This window comes from Aquila chrysaetos, chromosome 6, assembly GCF_900496995.4.
Source record: "Aquila chrysaetos chrysaetos chromosome 6, bAquChr1.4, whole genome shotgun sequence".
NCBI classification, from domain to species: Eukaryota; Metazoa; Chordata; class Aves; order Accipitriformes; family Accipitridae; genus Aquila; species Aquila chrysaetos.
In genome coordinates, this window is record NC_044009.1 from 42353235 (window position 1) to 42374337 (window position 21103).

At 40.1% G+C, this 21103-nt stretch overlaps 1 protein-coding gene across 14 annotated transcripts in view; it reads left to right on the forward strand.

Moving 5' to 3' along the window:
• The window catches only part of KALRN (kalirin RhoGEF kinase), a 532819-nt gene that overhangs the window by 293626 nt on the left and 218090 nt on the right, over positions 1-21103 (forward strand). For all 14 annotated transcript variants that reach the window (XR_005932657.1, XR_005932658.1, XR_005932659.1 and 11 more), the window contains exon 11: positions 17146-17337. Coding sequence is in view for 11 of the 14 variants with exons in the window: in XM_030018367.2 (XP_029874227.2) it covers positions 17146-17337 (192 nt within the window). In the remaining 3 variants the exon portion in view is untranslated. The remainder of the gene's footprint in view (positions 1-17145; positions 17338-21103) is intronic.

The window sequence follows — 21103 nt, forward strand, 5'->3', positions numbered from 1 at the left end:
GAATTGCAAACAGCTACTTGTTTGGCCTTCAGGATAAAAACCTAGTGCTTTCCCATAGAAATTCCAGCTCTGTTGGATGTCATTGTTCTAAAGTTTGGCATGAAGTTCAATACTGATGTAAAACAGCTAGGCATAAATTAAGAGGCCATGTTGATAATGAGCACTTAGGGAGCATTGTCCCAGGGTGACTTTTTTTTTCATTATTACTTTTGAAAATTTTGTTACCTACCTGGCTGTTGAAAGGAATAGCTCACTGGGCATACTGGATTTTTCCCTTTGAGTTGGGTGACTAAAATCCTATGTAGGATGAAATACGAGGCCAAAACAGGGAGAAAGCAGGCAATTAAACCTGGTAAGAACTATGCTTGAAGTTAGCAATAACAACTGTGGTTTCAATAATGCCATATCTTTTTAAAAATAACAAAAACATGAGACAGGCAACAAAAAATTAGCCCTACTCTTATCTTCATCATCCTTTGCATGGTCATTAGCAAGTTTTGAAGCTATAATCTACAGTTTCCTGTTCACTTCATTTATGTAAATGTATTCACTTCTACACAAAGAGGAAAAAATGCCCACTGGCAGCAGATTACACAGGCCTTTGTACCGTGCTGCAGGAGCTCTGGGCTCCAGAGCTCTTGGTTTCTTCTGGCTGGCAGCAGGCTGCATCTGGCAGTCACAAGCAGCAGAGAAAAATTAAACTGTCTATATATATGGGTTGTGTGTGAAGGTTATCTTGGGACTTCTGGATCTAAAAACTTCTAACATCATAGCTGAAGAGACAGATAGTTTATCATGGAAGCAATAACATAACTTTTTGCATGAAGTCTAGCGGCTTCTGGGTGACTCGGGACATATCTGCATTGCAAGTGCAGAGATACTGAAATTGTTCTGCACAGCCCGAGCCAGGAACCAGAAAGGCTGGAAAGGGCTGTGCGGTATAGCTGTGTTAGATGTAATGCTATGGGGACTTGACTGCCAGATCTAAGTCAGAAGCAGGTCATGTAAGACGTGTTTTCCCTGATGACGTGTGATACTCTTCAGAGTATGCTGTCGATATCAGTACCATGCTCCATTGCATGATCTAGACATGCCCATGGAGACTTCATTAGCAGGGGTTGCTGGAAGACCATCTTGACTAATCTTCTGAAAGCAATGTAATTGTATTGGTGGCTGTTGGTACTCTGCGATCTAGTGGTAATGGGGAACCTGGTTTTAGAGAGGTCCTTTAATGGCACAGAAATCTTCCTGGCAATCACGTGAAGAGCTGTGCCTGTTACGCCGTGTCTCTGAGTTTGCATGTCAGTGTATTTCTCTTCAAGCTGGAGGTGATTTTCTTTCCTATTTCTTCTCTTCTAAAATCACATGACAGCTGGATCTTTTCATTAAACCGCCTGTAGCATGATTCACAATCTAAATGCTCCCTATAAAAATCTCAAGGCTTGGCAACACAATACATTTTTGACAATTGCCAGGAGCTAGCTTCCTATCGCTGGTTTATTTGGGTAGGTTTATTTTTGTGTCTTTAAAATATGTTCCTTTAATTTGCCTATAAATGTATAATGCTGTTCCCATGGCAGACTGGGAGACAATGAAGCTATTTAAGAAATATGTATTTTTAATTCTAGAGGTTCTGGAAAATGGAATTTCTATTGTGTGTGGAATTCTGAGTTTTTTAATTCATTTCTTTTTGAATCAGAAAAGACAGCCAGAATTTCCTAAAGAAAAATCCTGGAAATTGTTTTTTCAAGGCCATAAATTTCTTAAAGAGAACATTGGAAAATGTGTTATATAACATGCATAATACAAATATGTTCAGTATGGTACTGATGTCTCAACTGACTAAACATACAGCTGAAACAAAAGATATTTACCATTGACAATTTCTGTGAAATATACCTACTTAGATGAACTGTGCTGTTTTGACTGACCTGTATATGTTGGTGAAAACCATTGTCATCTAAAGGCTTTTGATCCCCTCTGATTATTTTTCTTTGTGCTGCCCTTATTGGCAGGTCAGTGGGTTATCAAATTGTACCTATTGATTCAGGAAGATTAATTGCAGCAATGTCCAAATCTCATTTGTAATGATGACGGACTAGTACTCTTCAATTCAATTTCTTGTAGCTATTGATAGCGGGGAGGCTCAGGGGGAAAAAAGTGACACTATGAATCTGATCAACATTTTTACTTTCTGATTTTGTCATAGGGCAGTAGAAGGAGCTGCCCATGGCTGTGCTTCTTCCTCTGGGCCAGCCAGTGGTAACTTTAGGAGAATGGCAAAACATTAGCCACAGCAACTGTATTATGACATTGCTGCAAATCACAAATATGCTACTTTGCAGACATTTGGTAAAGGAAAGTTCATGTAGATTAAGCCAATATCAAAGAGATTTGTATTCAGTAACAGAGCAAAATAATTTTCAAGGACAGGTTTTAGGTATTCATTATCATTGTGCAAATGTTTTGGGAATAGACTAACTGGGTCCAATTGATCACTCTGCTGCACAAGATTTAGAACAGAATCACACTTCCGCTTTCAGAGAATTTGCTTATAATTAACTTGTTCTAAAGAGTGGAGAATCCAATTCAATGGCTGTGGAATCCAGCCATTAATATTGCCCTCCATAACTGTGGTCTGTGAGGTCTGGTTTTGCATAACCAAGCCCAAGAAAGCACTGGTTTGTGTCACTATGGAAATGGCATATGGTTTGAGGCATCTAGGCATCTTTGTTTAGTGTCCTCTGGTTCAGAGCACTACTACATGCAAAAGCGCAGGTTCCTCTCTTCCTTTGCTGAGCTAGGGAGAAAAATTCTAAGATTGACATGAGAAAAGCAGGCAGAATTGGCCTTCTCATGTCACTACGCTTAAAATGAGGCTTGTTTGGGGAGAAAGAAATAGCAGAATTTGCAAGAAGTCAGGAACTGAGACAGGAGGTGTTCCTGAACTGTCAGTGAGTACGTGCACATGTGTTCGTCTAGCATGGTTGCCTATATTAGCATGCAGCTAATACAAGAGAAACCAATATATGCTCCAAAACAATGACACCATGTCCTATTAACATGCAACCCTCATTATTATTAGTTTTGTTCAATGCATAAGGGTTGTTTTTTCTGCACAGTGTAGGTAACTCCTCATGACATTAGTGAGATCCATAGGTATGCAGTAAACGGAGAGCAGAACCTGCTTTTGCCTCCCCCAGAGTAATATTAGGGCTCATTGCAAAAGTGCACAGCATAAAAGGGCGTTTGCGACTCATTAATATCAGGGAGTGGAAAGTGCAGCCTTCATTTTAAATATGTCAACCTGAGAGCTGAAGCAAATGCATTGAGCGTTCGGTGAAATGAAGGGTGTTTCTGCACGGAGATGGCTGAGAGCACTAGTTTTTGGTGACTGGCTCCTGGTTGTTTTGCCTGTGGCCAGGATTTATACTGACAATCATAACTTGGATTTGTCAATGCCCACGCATCAAAGATGAGTGCAGGAAGGACTTAAAACCTGCAGTGCTCTGCAGCGGGGGAGAGAGGTCTAGTACAATTTCAGTATTACTTTCTGTTGAAAGTATCAAACTTTCTGGGGTTTGTTTTAGACTAAAAATGGACCCAGCTGAGTCCTGCTTAAAATCAGAGGTAGGTGTTTGCTCCCACCACAAAAGTGGCTCAAACAAATACTGCCCAGCCAGGAGTGCATTCACACCATTCCTCCTTTGTAAAAAGTAACCATTTCTGGTTTGGTGGGGTGGCAAGCTGTCCCTCCCAGTTCCAGGCCCTTTCCCAAAGGATTCATAGTTTTATCTGTGCCAAAGAACAGTTCCTCAGTGCGCACCAAGTGATGGGCTCCGTTCCTGCTTTGCTCCTCTGTCATGCATTGAAAACCAAATGGGAGCAAAGCAGCCTCACAGCGCAGCCAGGGCTGTGCAGCCACGCTGAAATATCAGTCAACTCACCAGAGTGTGTGCTTCCCCTTGGGATTGGTAATTGGGTCACTAGGTCATTTAACCATTGTAAATTTAGTTTTCTTGTAGTCGCATGTAAATGTGGGACAGAAAAAAAAAGAAGATGCTTCAGAGCACAGAGCAGAACCTGATTTGTGTGCTAGGATAGGGATTGTTTGGGGGTGAGAATGGTGAGGGGAATGTGAGTTGCTGCTTGGACCTGCTGGGCATGCCTCTAGGGGTGGGATCAGGTGCCAGATCCTACTTCTTGGGGTTTGGCACAAAACTGGGACACCGGGATAGCAGGCAGAGAGAGATCAAAAGACAACTCAAAGAAAATTTCTCTGATCTTTGTTTTTGTCTCATGTTATGTCCAGTCTTATCCTTTGGGGGCCTGATTTGGGATTTTTGGAGGAAGGGGGATTGGATAGGGAGAGGGAAGGATTCAGCAACATTAAATAAAGATACACTAAAAAGCTCTCAGGTTTTTTTTATAGTAAAAAATTTGACAGATGTTGACTATAGAGGCAGTATCTCATATGCCTGCAATATTCTTGGAGATCTGCTACAGGCCAAAAATCAATACATTTTATAGCATGAAGATTTCTGGTGGGAATACTGTTCTGTACCAGATCTCTCATTGTAAGTCATTATTAAGATATATTTATCTGAGGTCATGTGTGGCCATTTAATAAGAGCCAGAAATAAAAAAATTTGTTTAAAAAGTTATCTTTCTAAATCTTTGTTGTGATTATGGATAACCTGAATTGAATTTCACACGGTAAAATGCGTTTTTAAAATGCGCCGCATATTAATGCTTTCTGACCAACATGAAAAATGTTAGTTCCTGTCTGGAACTTTTCTAAAGTATATGAATAAGTCTGGTGTAAAATAGATAAATAAATAAAATGGTTTATTACTTCCAGGCTAGTGAAAACCCCTTTTATTTTTCCTCATTATAATTATGCAGTACATCTCACTAGCCGTTAGAGAAGGTTTTAATCTTTTTAAATTTTAGGGGAGAGAAAGCCCTTAGTCTGTTTTGCTTTAGTGGCACCTCTGAAGAACTAATTTGATGGATAAGCCGTACAGACAGTTCACATGTCAGGGACATAACAGTGGTGAAAAATTGGTTTATAAATCTAGTAAGATTCAGAGAATGGTTTCTACTAATTTGAAACAAATTCCAATGTGTAAACCATGACGGAGAGCTGAATTAATGTTGACAGTGAAGAGATTCTGAATCCAAAGGGACCATCTTGCTGACCTGCTCCTAAGGACACTGAGCTGGAACAAGGAGATGAAGTAAAAAGTTACTTCAACTTTAATTGAAGCTGGGGAGGCTGATTTATTCTTGTAAATAGCAGAGGGGCATTTGCCATCAAATTATCTGAGGTCCAGAGAGTAGGGGAATGGGGACGGAGGTTATCTGAGTGGTGGGCAGCTGGTGTGTTACCATTCCTGTTCACAGGGTATGTTGAGAAACCTCCTCCTGCCAAATGGAAATATCCAAACTGTCAACAAAACACAGGTGTTGGTGTTTTATTCTCATCATGTGTTTTGTCTCTGTCAGGCAGTGTGCTGAAGTGTGAGGTTTACTCTGGACGGAAAGACCAATTTTTAAGTGATTCTTTGCTGCAAGTTAAACTTACTGAGCAAGTAGAAGAGATCCAGGAGAACACCAAGGGACTCCCTGCTTCCCTCTGAGTCTAGAGGGAATATAGAGAGTGCTAATATATGGCACCAGCTCAGTTGCACCACAAGACATGATGCCCTCGTTGAGAGCATCTCCGGCACCACTCCTACTGGGGGCGGTGCACAGGAGCTGATGCAATGCAGTTTTTCAGGGATGTAATCTGTGTTTCAAATGAGCAGCAGCAAAAATTTCATTAAATCTCTGCATCCTTCCTGAGGTAGCAGCAGTGCACTGACCCTGCTTAAAAGACTGGTGTATCTTCCTCCATATTTTTTCTGTCAAACATCAGTTTGCTTGTCAGAGGTGGCCTTTTACTTATGGCAAATGATGCATTCATGGTAGACTTACCTTTTTGCAGCAGCCTGTGTTGCATTTTTGTCACATATTACCAGACAGAAAGAAATTATGATTGTTATGTGATGTATATGCAGTACTGTGTTGTGCTCCAGACTGCCTAGTCTTTATATTTGGCTATATAGGAATTCTTAAGCTGAAAGCTCTGGAGAATTTGGGTCGAAGTTTTGCTGAAGTTTAATCTGTTAAACTTTATCTCATTCTGTAAACAGTCCCGTGTCACTCAAAACGTACTTCAGGAAAGATGTTATAACCTGTCTCTACGTTAATGGAAATAAAGGCACAGCTGAGTCAGCGTAGTGGCTGTGGGGGAAATGGGGAGAGGAAATGCTTTGCTGTCTTATTTAAAGCAGGTTTCATAAAACCCTAGACACTAGAAACAAAGCCAAGCACTTTATAGAATTCCATCCTCATAGGTTTATTTCTGTCTCTGTTTTCAAGGCAGCAGTGCTGCCAGGTGTATTTGGTACTGACTTTGGCCAGTGCTGCAGCCAGTCCGAAGCCTTTTTAATACTGTCATCGCTGTGTCTTTGAAATCTCCAAACTGTGAGCGTTGTATTAAACCCAGAACGCCTGAAGTTATTTTAATTTGGGAGACCGACAGGACTTGATAAAGCTGTCATGATTGCACTCATGTCTGCAGGGCTTAGAAAAGATGTGAGCTGAGCCTTTGGGACAGAAAACAATACTGTGCCCTCCCAGATTGCTGCTCACCTTGGAGCTGCCACATGTTTCTTTGTTTCTCCACTTGCCTTCCCTTTTCCCCCTATCATAAAGAAGTTGTGGAGCTTTGCTGTGAACTATCTGGGCTTGTTGATGATACTTATCATTTAAGAAGCTTTCAAAATGCTGCATTTCACTCCTGACAGTTTGCCTTCTTGTGCTCCCTTGTCATTTCCACACAAAAAAGTGCTTTCCTCACCTTTGCTGAGTTTGAAAGGCTCAGTTACCTTACAGTCACTTGAGCAGCTCTCATTCATATGCTCTGCTAATTACCCAATTATCAAATCATTGTGCAGCGATAATGCTGTTTTACTGGTACACTCACTGTGCTCCATAATACTAACCAACGTCAAATGATACTATTTTTTGGCCTTAGAACCAGTTTGGTTTCATGATTGATAACAGAACTACTGTATAATGGCATCTCAGTCTGTTATGTTGTCTTCATTGTTCTGCTTTCCTTGCTGTTGCTCACTTTCACATGCCTGTTACTGTGCAATGATGTCCTCAAAGAGAAGGGATCAAGCTCTTTTCATGGATATTACTAAGGATCAAATACTAGGATAAAACCTGGTCAATAATCATCAATTTCAGGTATCTTCCCTAATTCTTCTAGATCCTTTTACAGTCCATAAAATATTGAAAATACTGAAACAGCAAGAGGAGTATTTCATCATCTCATTTTAATATGCTGTTTAGATAGGCTTCTCCTGGAAGAGCAGTAGGGTGACAGAAAAAAAAAATAAATCCTATAAGCACAAAATAAGCCTACATATCAGGTAGATACTGTTTCTATTTAGGGTACCTTAAGGTGCCAAATGGAGATATAACGTCTGGCTTTGAAGGGCTGTGAGACCACCTCAGTTAAAACTGCCAAGTTTTTTCAATGCAGTCTTTGCAAATTGTTTCCATTGATGGTTCTTTAGTTTGTAAACACAGTTGGTTGTTTATTAGACCCACTGTATGAGCCTTCCTGGGGCAACACTTCTTTCTCAGCTGACAACCTGTCTTGGTCTCAGGAAAGATACCGAAGATTGGCTTTGTGGGACTAAAACTTCATTCTTGTGCCAAAGGGATGTTCTTCCAGTTCCTGTGTGGAGTTTTGCAGATCAAAACTTCTTAAATCACATCTCACAAAGTGTAAAGGTGCATGTATTTCAGGTAGTTTAAACTGCAGCTTCTTCAAGGATGTGTGTCAGACTCCAGTGTAAATCCTGCAATGATATGCCCTCCTTATAACATGAAGTGTGCAATTTGCTTTCCTGGAAAGGTAGGACTATTTACTTATGTCATATTAAGCAAATGTTTAGCGGTTTATTTAATAGAGGAGACTGCACACATACACTAATTAAAATAAAATAGGGAGGAAAGGGGAAGTTTGCCAGGCTCCAGGTGGAACCTTTGGTGGGTGTAGTCTTTCTGCCTACAAAAAGATGAAATCCCTCATCTTCCCCCTTGCAACAAAAATAAATAAATCTTGCAACATTTAAAAAAAACCCAAACAACTAAGCAGAGGTTTGAAAAGTCTAGATCTTTGCCAAACATGCTTTTCAGCATTCTCATTTCTTAGAAGAAAATAGCTCTGGTCGCATTCAAAGTCATGTCCTTGCTTAGGTGGTACTCTTTAGTGGTGGTAGAAAAATTCAGTGATAGTTGAGCTGACCACACTGAGCTAAAAAGTTAGCTTGATCTTTGTGTGTATGTGGTATGTGCATGCATGTGTGCATCTATGTCTTTGCATACTTATTAATATTGAATGTGGTGTGTAATATTAGATGGCATTTAAGACGTTATTTCACTATATGTTTCACTGGCATTTCAGTGAATAATGGTTGGGATCACACCGAAGTTAATTAGCGTGATTGCGGTAATAAGAGTATTCTCTACTTGATGTATGACTGCACTCCTGATTGAGATGAACAGTTGATATAATAAAATATATCATAGGTGAATTTTTTTTAATCTAAAGTAAGCATTCAATATGAAATAGCACAAAGAATTCTTTTAGCTAATGTATTTCCAGCTATTAATTCTAATCTTGCTTATGTATTAGTTTGAAGGTCTAAGGTAGCTTTTAAACAATTTATCTGGGGTTTCAGCATTTGATATAATGTGTAAGTGTCACTCTTTTAAATTCAAATAATAAATTCATCTCAGTTTGAATGTGAACCCTGACGGAAAATCGTAAATAAAAAATAACGATACATGGAAAAATATCTGGTTCTTGGCAATGTTTAGTGAGGATGCTGTGTCATATCCACCTTGTCATTCCTGGGAACTGTTTATCTCTCATTCATGCTGAAAAATCCCTTATGCTTATATAATTCACTGAAATTGTGGAATTAACTGGAGGTGTAAAGTAATAATTAGTATCAGCATGGTATTATATATGGCCTCTTGGCCATCTGAAATGGAAACAAACTTCACATTCCCCAAATTTGTGGATGTTCCTGAACTGAGCTAAGCTTCAAATCATAGAATCATAGAATAGTTTGGGTTGGAGGGGACCTTTAAAAGTCACCTATTCCAACCCCCTCTGCAATGAGCGGGGACATCTTCAACTAGATCAGATTGCTCAGAGCCCTGTCCAACCTGACCTTGAGTGTTTCCAGTGATGGGGCATCTACCACCTCTCTGGACAACCTGTTCCAGTGCTTCACCACCCTCATCATAAAAAATATCTTCCTTATCTCTAGTCTGAATCTACCTTCTTTTAGTTTAAAACCATTACCCCTTGGCCTATCACAACAGGTCCTGCTAAAAAGTCTGTCCCCATCTTTCTTATAAGCCCCCTTTAAGTACTGAAAGGCCGCAATAAGGTCTCCCCGGAAAATGTCAGTGAGAAAAGTCACAATGGATCAGTGAATACAGATGCTCATCCAGAAAATGTTTGAAGAAAAATAATTTAAAACACTGTGAATGAACCATGGTCCCACAATGGGAGACAAGAGGCGTAAGGACCCTTCAACCCCATGTACCAGCTGCAAAGATAACTTTTCCAGGAGCTGGGAGAGAGGTTTTCTATGCAGTGCTGGTCTGCTGAAGCATAGGTGACATTCCAGGCACTCTGGTTCGTAGACAGTGTTTGCAAATAGATGCAGTTCTGACAACAGTAGTAATTTTGTTGAAATTGTCAAGTGGTTGGTACCTGGGCACACACTCACACATGCTTGCACTCACAAACTTATCTTAGACCCTCATTTGTTAAACAGATGTGATTCATTCATTTAAAGGTAGTCATGTTCTTACGTTTTCATCAAAAGATGAATATAACAGGCTGTAGTATTTGTAGAGCTCAAACTTCAGGAAGGACAGTGCAAGGAGAACTGGGGCAAAACTATGACAAGAAAAACTTAAGATGAACTGCCATATTTAAGGGAAGAACAGTCTGCAGAAGAAGTTGTTGGAAACTTCATTAACCTGGATATTTTTTAAAAAGGTCTGAAGAAGTTTCTGTTCTAGTGTACAGTAGGGAACAATCCTGTACTGACAGAGCAAGTGTCTGCATGACCTCAGAGAGGTGTTCTGCCTTTAACTTCTGTAGCTGTAATTTCTGGTGAGTCTGTTTTGAATTAGAGCAATAGAGCACAAGTAAGAATATAGGTCTTGATTTGATTATGTGAAATTCAAACTGAATAAAATCACGTCTTACATTAGATCATCATATGCACTTAGCCTTTGCCCTTCTTAAGGGAGGAGGAATTTTGACAAAGATGGATGCTTCCTTAAACCCCAGATTTATTTATCAAAGAAATGCTTCATTGTGGTCACTCATTTTAGGTTTAGAATATCAAGTTACTGAAGATATAATTCTCCACAAAAGCCTGACTGTGAGATCGCTTAACCTAAACAAAAAACTGGAGCTAATTTTAACAAAGTGGCTTGAGCAAAGAATCTGATAGCAGTAACTGAGCTTCATAATTAAGGATAACAATAGTTTATAAGGATTGAGAAGAAATGCAGAATCAGCTCCATAATTATCATTCTGCGAATGTGAATTGTGCTGTAGTTTCTGCAGGGAGGAATGCTACCCACTGACTATGGGCAGAACAAGGAAGGGTACAAGGCCTCCAGAGTTCTGTTTTTAGCCCTTCGCCGTTTTTTATCTCCTCCTGCGATCTTGAGTAAATGGCTAGGAGGCTGACCCAGTTCTCACTGAAGTCAGTAAGATCCTTTTTACTGTTTTCAGTGAGAGATGGATCAGGCTTTGAACTTTGTCTCGATATCCCATCTTCACAGCAGGAGTGATAATACTGAGATTTCATCTTTGGTGTTGAAGAGTCGAGTCACGACTCTTAAAGAACTTAAAGGAGGTATCACATCAGAGAAAGCCTAATAAGTCTCCTAAGCTTCAGCCTGCAGGCATAAGATGGAATTCACATCACTAGTTTTTAGTCAAGATGATCAGATCTAAGCTAGTCATCTAAGTTCTCTCTCTAGTCAGTACTTACTGGCCTCTAGAGATGCTATCTCTTCCATGCCTTTTACGTGGTAAAACCTAGGCGACAAAGCTCTCTGAATCAATATGAGGAACCTTTGCCTGGAACTGCCATTCGCAGCCCCAGAACTTGATTAATACAGAATAAGGCAGACCAGTGCTGCCTCATTCCTCTTCAGCATATCTAAACATATACTTGGGAAGTGCAGTGTCTAGGGTATGTAGTTTGTGTTTAATGCGATAATGTATCTGATCACCTGCCCTGTTCCCCTACCTCATGTTTCTCCTGATGTGTACAACCAAACGTCTTTCCCTGGCTGATTGGCATGGTTCACAACACATTGGAGATATTGGAGACAGTTACCGTGAAAACCTCCCAAATATAATAAACAGCTGTAAAATACTGTGCAAGGGGAGATTGTTCTGGAAAAAAATTGTCCATATTTAGGGCACAAACTCTGCCCTGGACCACCATTAGACACAGCTATTTTTGATGTAATCCGCCTAGAAACATGCAGCAATAAACTAGTTACAAGTGTAGTTGCTAGGAGTAGAGGGAAAACTACGTGGAATCATTTTCTGAAAATGCACTTGGGTTGAAACCAAAATGCTGCACTAAAATGATTAATGCCTTAAAAATGTGGGGAAGAATCAGTGAAAACACAAATACATATGATTGGTACGTTTCCTTTTTTTTTTTTTTTTTTTTTTTTTAAATTTAAGAAGGATGGTACGGTCCTTAAATGCATCCAGAGGAGGGCAACAAAGCTGGTGAAAGGGGTGGAAGGAATGTCCTGTTAGGAGTGGCTGAGGACACTGGGTTTGTCTAGTTTGGAAAAAAGGAGGCCGAGGGGTGAGCTCATTGTTCTCTACAGCTCCCTGAGGAAGGGATGCGGAGAGGGAGGTGCTGGTCTCTTCTCCCTCGGATCCAGTGATAGGACACGTGGGAATGGTTCAAAGCTGCACCAGAGGAGGTTTAGACTGGACATTAGGAAGCATTTCTTTCGTGAGAGGGTGGTCAAACACTGGAACAGGCTTCCTAGAGAGGTGGTCGATGCCCCAAGCCTGTCAGTGTTTAAGAGGCATTTGGACAATGCCCTCAATAACATGCTTTAACTTTCGGTCAGCCCTGAAGTGGTCAGGCAGCTGGACTAGATGACGATTGTAGGTCCCTTCCGACTGAACTATCCTATTGCATTCCATTCTAATTTGTTTCTAAGTAACTAAGATATTAGACTTCTTGAGGTTGCAATACATATCATAAATAAGAAAGGCAAAATATTTCTGTTCTGCTGCCTCTAACCTTGTATCAGTCCAAGAATTAACTGATGCATTATTCAGTATTTTTTCATTTAATTATTTCTTTATTTTTAATTAGGAAAAAAATGTCAAATACTTTCACACCAGAATTGGGGCCCTTTCGTTGGTTCATACTGAGCACTGCAATGCTATTTTCTGTGTAGCGTGAGGCCAAGCACAAACTGCATGCAGCCAATGCTCTCTGATGTTGAGAATCAGGGCAACTCCTGCTCTGGGTTAAAAAGACTTGGAGAGAACAGTTGACGAAGCACTTCTCTGGCACAAAGATTATGGGCAAAATAATGTTTGTTTCAACTTTAAGGAAATCTCTTAGGCAGTTTGCTGAAAGAGCTGTGTTTGGATAGTGGATTTCCAATGCAGCGATGCCTTCATATGCATTAATCTGGAGACACGATAGAATCTTGGCTGAGATCTGCTACCTGGGTCAGAGATGGAAATGGATCCTGACGTTTTGTCACTTGTTGGTCTGAAATGCAAAGAAAAGCATGATAAATGTAACAGACAAATTTCACATCAGCTTTTTCATAAACCATTTTTTTCAACTTGCTACAGAATATCAAACTGTTAACAATTAATGAACCAAAGTTATGGGGAATCCTGTTAGTAAATATTGCCATGGGATAAGAGAGCAATCACCTCTGATTCTGAATTGTGGTAGGGATTGTTGTATGGGTTTTGCTAGTCTATTTCTTTTCCATAATTGTGTTTCTTTTTTATTATTTGCAAGAAACAGAAGATATATGAAAGCCTCCTGGTTCCATCTAAAATGCACTCCAAAAGCATATATTACAGCCATTTCCACTCTGAAACCTGAAGGGTGCAGTTTCATTTTCTTGTGTTTGCAGATTTCATGATTGAAATAGGTGATTATGCAAAGATTAATATAGAAAGATTATTAAGAGATTTGAGATGGAAGTTGGTTTTGTGCTTGAAACAGGGCAGAAATATGTAATGCCAGTTAGCAGATCACTGAGAATTTCAAGGGTTTGCACATGACAATTCTCTCAGGGGCTAATACAATGTTCAGAAAAAATGCCACACAACCCTAACATTTCAGAGAGCATATAATTTTATAACTCATAGATTATTTTTCTGTGGAACTCATGCTATTATTGTTTGACAGGAACTAATTTCCACAGATGCAGAGGAGAGATTCTTCATGGGATCTCCCCTCTGGAGGGATTAGCCATTTTTGGTGTCACCTTCTTTGGGATGCCATAGAAAACCTTCCATGGGTATGCGATTTCAGAAAAGGGGACAGCCATGATTGTCCTTCTGGTAGCAAAAATTTCCTTCTACGGTTGCATTAGCTCTTACCTTCTTCCAAAGTTTTGAATCCTGATGCCAGTTTGGAGATGTAGCTAGATTCTGTGCTCCTGGTAGATCCTGCCAGATCTCAGAAGGGCTGGGAATCTGGCTGGGGGTAGCAGGACAAGGAGACATTATATGCATTTCTTCATCATGAGACTTAATTCTGTCTTGGATTCTCACCCTGCCTGATCCAGGTTTATGTCATGCCAAAGAAGTACAAAGCGCTTCAAACAAATGAAATAAAGGTCTGTACTCTGAAGATCTTACTAACAAGAGAACAAGCTTAGGATGAAAATGTACGAAGCAGGCAAGCAGTGCAGCATTATAGTGCCAACCAGGATGAAGCTCTCAGGTTCAACATAGCTTTAGTTCAGCTCTTGTAGAGAAATAGATGTACCTGAAAATATTTGGTATGTGTAACAACAACTGATATGATTTAAGTGCACTTTAAGCAAATGAACAGAACTAAAGTAGAGCAGGCCCTCACCAAACAACTAACCTCTAGCTTATTTGGCCTGTGCTGTGTTTATATCTCATCGGACAGTAGATGACAATCCTTTCATGAATACGTCAAACTCTAGAGTTCAAGGCAAGTGAGGTTAACTCCCAAATGTGGTTGCTTATCTGAAATGTATCTAAACTTATGAAATCTGCAAAAGTGAGCTGGAAATCTCTCAGCACCAGGCCTTCCTTCTAGAACGGCAGGGATAAAGCCATTAGTATTTTCCCTATCATAAACTGCACCTGTTTTTAAACACCAGACACTTAGCTGTGAACTCAGTGGACAAAGATAGAAAAAGAGGTGAACAAAAATTTCACCATACTTAAAATGCGTCAGGCTTCTTGTGCATGACATGTTTATGCAAATGTGTCCAAAATTAGGTATGAATGCTTCAGGGAAGCATCACTGTATGCCAACAGTGCCTGGCACAGCCCAGGGGAAACACTGTGTGTGCCTCCTTCCACATCCAGCCAGCTTCCTTGCAGAAAATCCCCTTTGCCTTTGGAGAACCTTGTGCAATACAAAGGGACTGCTGCAGGACCGTTGCATCCTTTACTCTCTGTGCAGTGTGGCCAGAGCCTCTGTTGAGGCCAATCTGCACTCTTTTTCTCCAAAGTCTAGTGCTCAGCCTATACCCTTTTCACCATGCAGTATATTTATATCTGATCAATGTATTAGTGAACTCACCTCATCTAGATGTAATTAGGTACAGCACATGTTGGAGTCAGTAAACTTGTAATGGTTTTCAGCAGAGATGAACATAAGTGTGTTAGGGACAAATGCAGCAAAGCCGTATTCATACTGTATTTCAACAAAGATGTTTGTGTCCCAAACCTGTGCCATAAGCAGAGGGTGAATGCATTTAAAAGTATACTAAGTGTTATAAATAAAAGCAAGGAACAGCCTTCTCCCCAGGGAGCTGGACTGGTGTTTGAGCTGTTGTAGTGGTAATGTGTGAAAAACCCTACAGTAGAGTAGACTTTGAAAAATAGTGCTAGCTTTGGCATTTGCTCCAAATACTATTGGAAGAGGATCATTCAGAAAGGGTGCTGTTAAGTGAAACTGGACGCTAATTCAGATCATATTAAATGGAACGTTTTTTACAAATTCTCAGCTAAAGAGGTTTCCAAAAAATTATTAAAACATAACGTTTTGCTGCTGTTAACAACCTAACCATCATAGCAGTGGCCTGAAAGTGAGGGAATAAAAATTTACTATTGGTAACAAAACTGTCTAGAATATGTTCTTCACAGTCCAAAAGGAGAAATGCAAATACTGTATATTTATAGTCATCCCTCAGAAACTGGGAAAATGAACAGTGAATGAGCTGTTTTCTTTCTGCTTTTTATAACTGGAAATATTTTCCCCCATTAAACACTTGGAGGCCAGTGTTCCATCTCTGTATTGAATATTTTCTCAAGCAACAACTATTGACTGCAGCAGGATATTATCTAAGTAAGAACAACATGACTTGATTCATGGCTTTTATGTTTGACAGTGTTCCATTAATGCTCAGAAGTACATGTGTGTCCACAGTGTTCAAAGGTATTTTGTGTATACGCATCAAGTTAACGCATTTTTAAACCGAGGAGGATTCTCAGTAGGATTTTGAAAAGGAAAGTGCTACAATTCTGCTTCTATTGATGGGGAGGTTAAAATTCCCAGTGGGAGCAGTCTTAGGCCAACACCAAGCATTTCTGAAGATCTCACCCGATACTGGAAACACCCTGAAGCTGATATCTTTGTCTCTCCTTATTTTTGTTAAGTGTTAAATGCCACAGAGCTGTTGGCCTCAACTTGAGTGAAGAAAGCTTTTCTATGACAGCAAGGGCTGGCTATGTTTAGTTAGCTAAACATAGCTGACTAAACCATAGCTCCATGGCTATGGAGAAGATGACCGCACTTCCTTTCCATTTCTGCTGTTATTTATGAGACTCTCTGGTATATTAGTTCAGTGGTGTTTTCCAGAAAAGTGGAAGAGGGAGAGAAAGGATGGGCAGGTATTTGGAAAGCTGAGGTAAGTTTGATGGAATTCACCTCTGTTCCTCCACAGTCTGGCATGTCTTGGGTACATCACTTAGCTTCTGCACTCTTCAGTTCCCTCTCTGTAAAGTAGGGGTAATACATCTCATATCACATAGGCCATGGCTATGGGGTAGATCTATTCAGGATGGTGAAGTGTTCAAATTCCGATGTAATGGAGGGCAGGTATATGCCTTGGACAAACTGGAAATTATACCCCTCTAAAGCAGTCTGAGCATTATATATTGGCAGCTGCAAGCTAACCAAATAGCCTTACTCTGTTTAGAAACATGATGCAGAACAGTAGATGAGAGGAAAAAACATAGAAGGAACTTGAAGACACGGTCTTCTCAAGATATCTCACAAAAGCCAGTGAAAGGCAAATGTTTCCTGAGGCTGAGACATCTCTGGCTAACATGATTACATGCTGTAATGTGATAGCCGTTGGGAGGCCTTTGCAACGAGCTTGTAGCTGAGTGTCACGTGAGGCACCGTAGGCTTCTGAGGTGGTTAGTCCCACTTGCTTCATTACATTATCTTTGAGAAATTCCAGGGGACTTGGAAATAAACAAGTGCACAGTCCTGTTGCTGTGCCTGGCAGGATTGGGCTGTGGTGGCCTGTTTCAAATGAGAAATTATTTCATGTATACTTAGGGATTAGCCTATGTGGCTTTAGACATTGTCCTTTCATAGATGGCAGTGCCAGTAGAAATTATTACTATTGTTTTAAAACTCTGGTAATCACTTGCTTTCATGCCGTTGAAAGTATAAACAGCCTGTTTCAGGGGTTTACTTGCCACAGTTGTATTACTCATACTCCGTTTCTTGCTTTGTTTGCTGGTAGAATACGTACACCAATGCAGACAAGCTTTTGGAGGCTGCAGAGCAGTTGGCTCAGACTGGGGAATGTGACCCTGAAGAGATCTATAAAGCAGCTCGGCATCTGGAAGTACGGATTCAGGACTTTGTCCGGAGGGTGGAACAGAGGAAACTTCTCTTGGACATGTCAGTCTCCTTCCATACCCACACCAAAGAGGTAAGATGTGCATGAGGGAGTTTTTCTGTGTATTCCAGAGTGCTGCAAGAGGCTGACTCTGAAAACTCAGATGACATTGAAAAGGCATCTTCACCACACAGGGCTGATAATCCAGCTCATTTGATGCATGTGACTAACTGTTGTAAAGAAGAAATAAATTGTGAATGAAACATATGAATGATATAGTACACTAAAATATAGGGACAGTATATCCAACATATCAAGCGGTGCTTAATTCACAACTAGAATGTATTGTTATAAAGCAAGAATTCTCTTGTAAGAATATGAGTTGATATTAACACATTAGGTATAAACATGCTAGCCGTGTGATACGTATCCTCAGAGGGATTCCATCTGAATGTAATGTTAATTAATGTAGCCATTATTATTAAGTGTTACTGGATATCTTACGTTGTTTAATGAGGCAGACTTCACTTTCAAAATTACAGTTAAAGAGCAAATAGCCACATACTGATACAGTGAATCAGTGAGGACCTGAATAAATGCTGTTTAGCGTAATTGAAAAATATCCAGAGATAAGGCTGTCTCGCCAGAGATACAGTGGACAGGACATCAAATGGGAGGCCACTGGGGATGTAATTAAAGCATACTTCACATTTTTCTGCAAACCAAAGGCCATTCAGTGACGAGTGACTTTTAAAGGTAGGGTTTCTGCTGAGAGAGATGGATTAGTCAGAATGGTTGTTTTCATGCTCTATAGCATCTGTTTGCAAAAGCACACTTGATCAGAAAGATGCTCTTTGAAGCTGAAAGCTTTGCCTGTCTTTGTTGATTTACATGTTACAAACAAGTTGCGTATAGCAGGCTTCAGCATGTTGGGGAGCCTCCTTCAATAGAAGGTGTATGCACATGTTCATATATATATATATATATGGAAGATGGAGTTACAGTGTGTCCATTATAGCTGTTGATACATGAAGGTTTTCCTTTTACATCCTGCTTCTGCAATATACTGAAATCTAGTTACTTTAAGCTTGTGAATAGTACTATTGTTTCCAGAGTAGCTCAAACGCTTGCAACTCTGCTGGTTTGCCGCAGGGGAAACTTAATTGGTTATTTCCTCAGTCAAAATTATTTCATAACAGTTTCCTGCTGTGATTAACCTCCCTTCACCTATGCAGGTGGTGACTAGTAACACAAAGATAGGCATGAATCCAGGGAGTTATCAGTATAATTTGTTTTCTATCATCTAAATTTCTACTGATGAGTACTGGTACTGTGTAGCCTAATTTGGGTTTGGGAACTAGAGCTTCTCTGTATGAAGTGTTTTGGATTGCAGTGCACTATACTTACTTCTACCCTTCTTCAACAAGAAGGGAATTTGTCTGCTCCACTCACGCAGTTTTAATGAGCCCTGTTTTGGTGTACAGAAATACAGATGTATAAAAATGCACATTTTTTTGAAACTATTAAAAAAACCAGTCTTTTGTGACAGCATCAATGCTGTTTACTAGATATTGAGAGTAAACCCTAAATCTGTGCCTCACTGATGTTTACCCATGGGACAGATTGGTGCTGTGATGCCTTTTTCGAAAGCTCGGTAAGTACTTGCTGTTGGTTTTGGGGAGATCCACAGTGGACAGACTCTGGGTGCCTCTCTCTCTCTCGGGACAGTCAAGGCAGCTGTAGCATAAAATTGGAACATCAGCAAAGTCAGGGTGGACCCAAGAATCCACATTCATCAGAATGAATGACAGCCGTTGGGTTGGGTGTAAAGAGGCTGCTAAAGTTATTGCAGTCTCCAGCAGTTCCCCAGCGTCGAAGGATGCACAGTAGCTCTGCAAGAGAAAGGAAGTTTTCACTTACCCCTGTGTTAATTCACTCCTGTGGGGGGCCAAACACTGATTTTCTGCAGATTCACTGAATTTCATTGTGTGTCACTGCCTCCTTCAATGACACCTTTCTGCACTGGTGGGAGTCACACAGCCCAATACCTCAGGTTTTGCCAAAAATAATAAGTGAGGAAATTGCTGTGGTTTTAGTATTTGTCTGCCAGCTGTGGGGATCCCCACAGACACAGTGAAGTAACCAAAGACTGCCGGGGGGAACTGGTGCAAAGGGCAAAGCATTACAACAAGAGAGCCTTAGCACATGTTTGGATCTGTATTTGCCTTTTTATGTTATAAATAGATTGGCTCAAGTAGAAATGACTCATTGCTTGGCCTTGCTTGGCCCTTCACGTATATTGTAAAATGGCAAGTTAACCAATGTAACTGTCATTCTTCAATATGATTTAAAACAGATAGCTGGATTCCTCAAAAATTAAGAAATACAGATGTCCTTCCTTTGCCATCATGCCTATGATAGCATTATGTCCTTTCTCTGTTTCCAACCAACTGATCTCAGTTGGTTCCTCCCTGGGCTCTGAGTGGGAAATGCACTCAGCCCTGGTGAGACCTCCCAGCCTACAGTGCTGGGCTGAACCAAATGCAGGTTCTTACTCTAGCCACTTGCCCACTTGTCTAGGTCAGATCTGCACCATCCACGCTCATTTGATGAAACTGCTTTAAAATAAATTCACTGTATTTGCTGGGATTTCAGTCCCAAACAACAAAGATAACATTAGATTCCAATTTTAAAGTTAGGATTTATCAGCAAAATGCCCTTTGAGTCAGTAGCACTTTTAGTTGAGTTAAAGAGTTTGGAATAACAGATTTAAATTATAACAGATGTCAGGGCAAAAAATCCTTTTGCTGCAGCAGTAAAATACAGGGAGATCTGAGATCCATTGCTGCTGTTTTACCAGGAGGCATTCCAGTTACAGTGCTGACACGTGCCTCCCTGATCAACCTTGCTCTTCCTACCTGCCAAGCTGTGCCTGATGCTGGAGTGTACTTTGCCCATCCAAACCCATCATCTAGGAGTGTCTTGGGGCAAGAAGAAAGCGATTTGGCTGGCATGTTAACATGTTTAACACGTGAGGTATTTTGCATTATTCTAGAAGGCTTTATTAGTTACTTAACAATAACCATCATTATTCATTTAATCCATTCTTAAAACCATTTCTTAAACTTTTAACCACTGTTTCTCTTATGTCCTTGGAAATGAATAAACGGTTCTGTTTGTGTTTTCTTGGCAATAATGCAGGACAGTATAGCCTAGATGTATTTTTCATCTAAGTTTTCCAAATTCTCATTATTTCTTGATATATTAATCTACTGAGACAGAACTGGTGAAAGGGAGAATTAAGTAGAAAGAATAGGTCTTACTGACATTGCTTTTATGGAAATATTCTAAATATCTTCCTGCAACAAACATGTTGCTTTTGACTGTCTTCCTAGCATAGATGAATTGCATTTCTGATGTGGTAATTCCCAGGTGTGGATGAGTACATTGATTGTGAACTTCTCACTGCTTCACCTGTACTCTGCCTACCTCTTCATCCCCAAGTGTGACTGCTCAGATTCCCAGCACCTGAGAAACTTCTAACAGCTCCCATTTTTAAAAAGTGATCTTGTCAAAGAAATGTTTCCTTTTGTAATCTGCCTTGCTAGAATTTCTTCAGGACAATATATAGTGTTGAATTAGGGAGTCATATAAATCCAGATATCCCATGAGCAATGAAAGTTAAGAGTGGCCTTTCTATACTACAGTAGACTCGAATCACTGCTCATTTCCTGTGAAAGCATTGTAAGAGGATTCCTTCTGCTAAACACTGACTTACACAGTTGAAGGAATAAGAAAAAGACTGTCAATTAAGCATAACAATAATTTTGATTTTTTTTTTTTAAAGTGGCCTTACTTA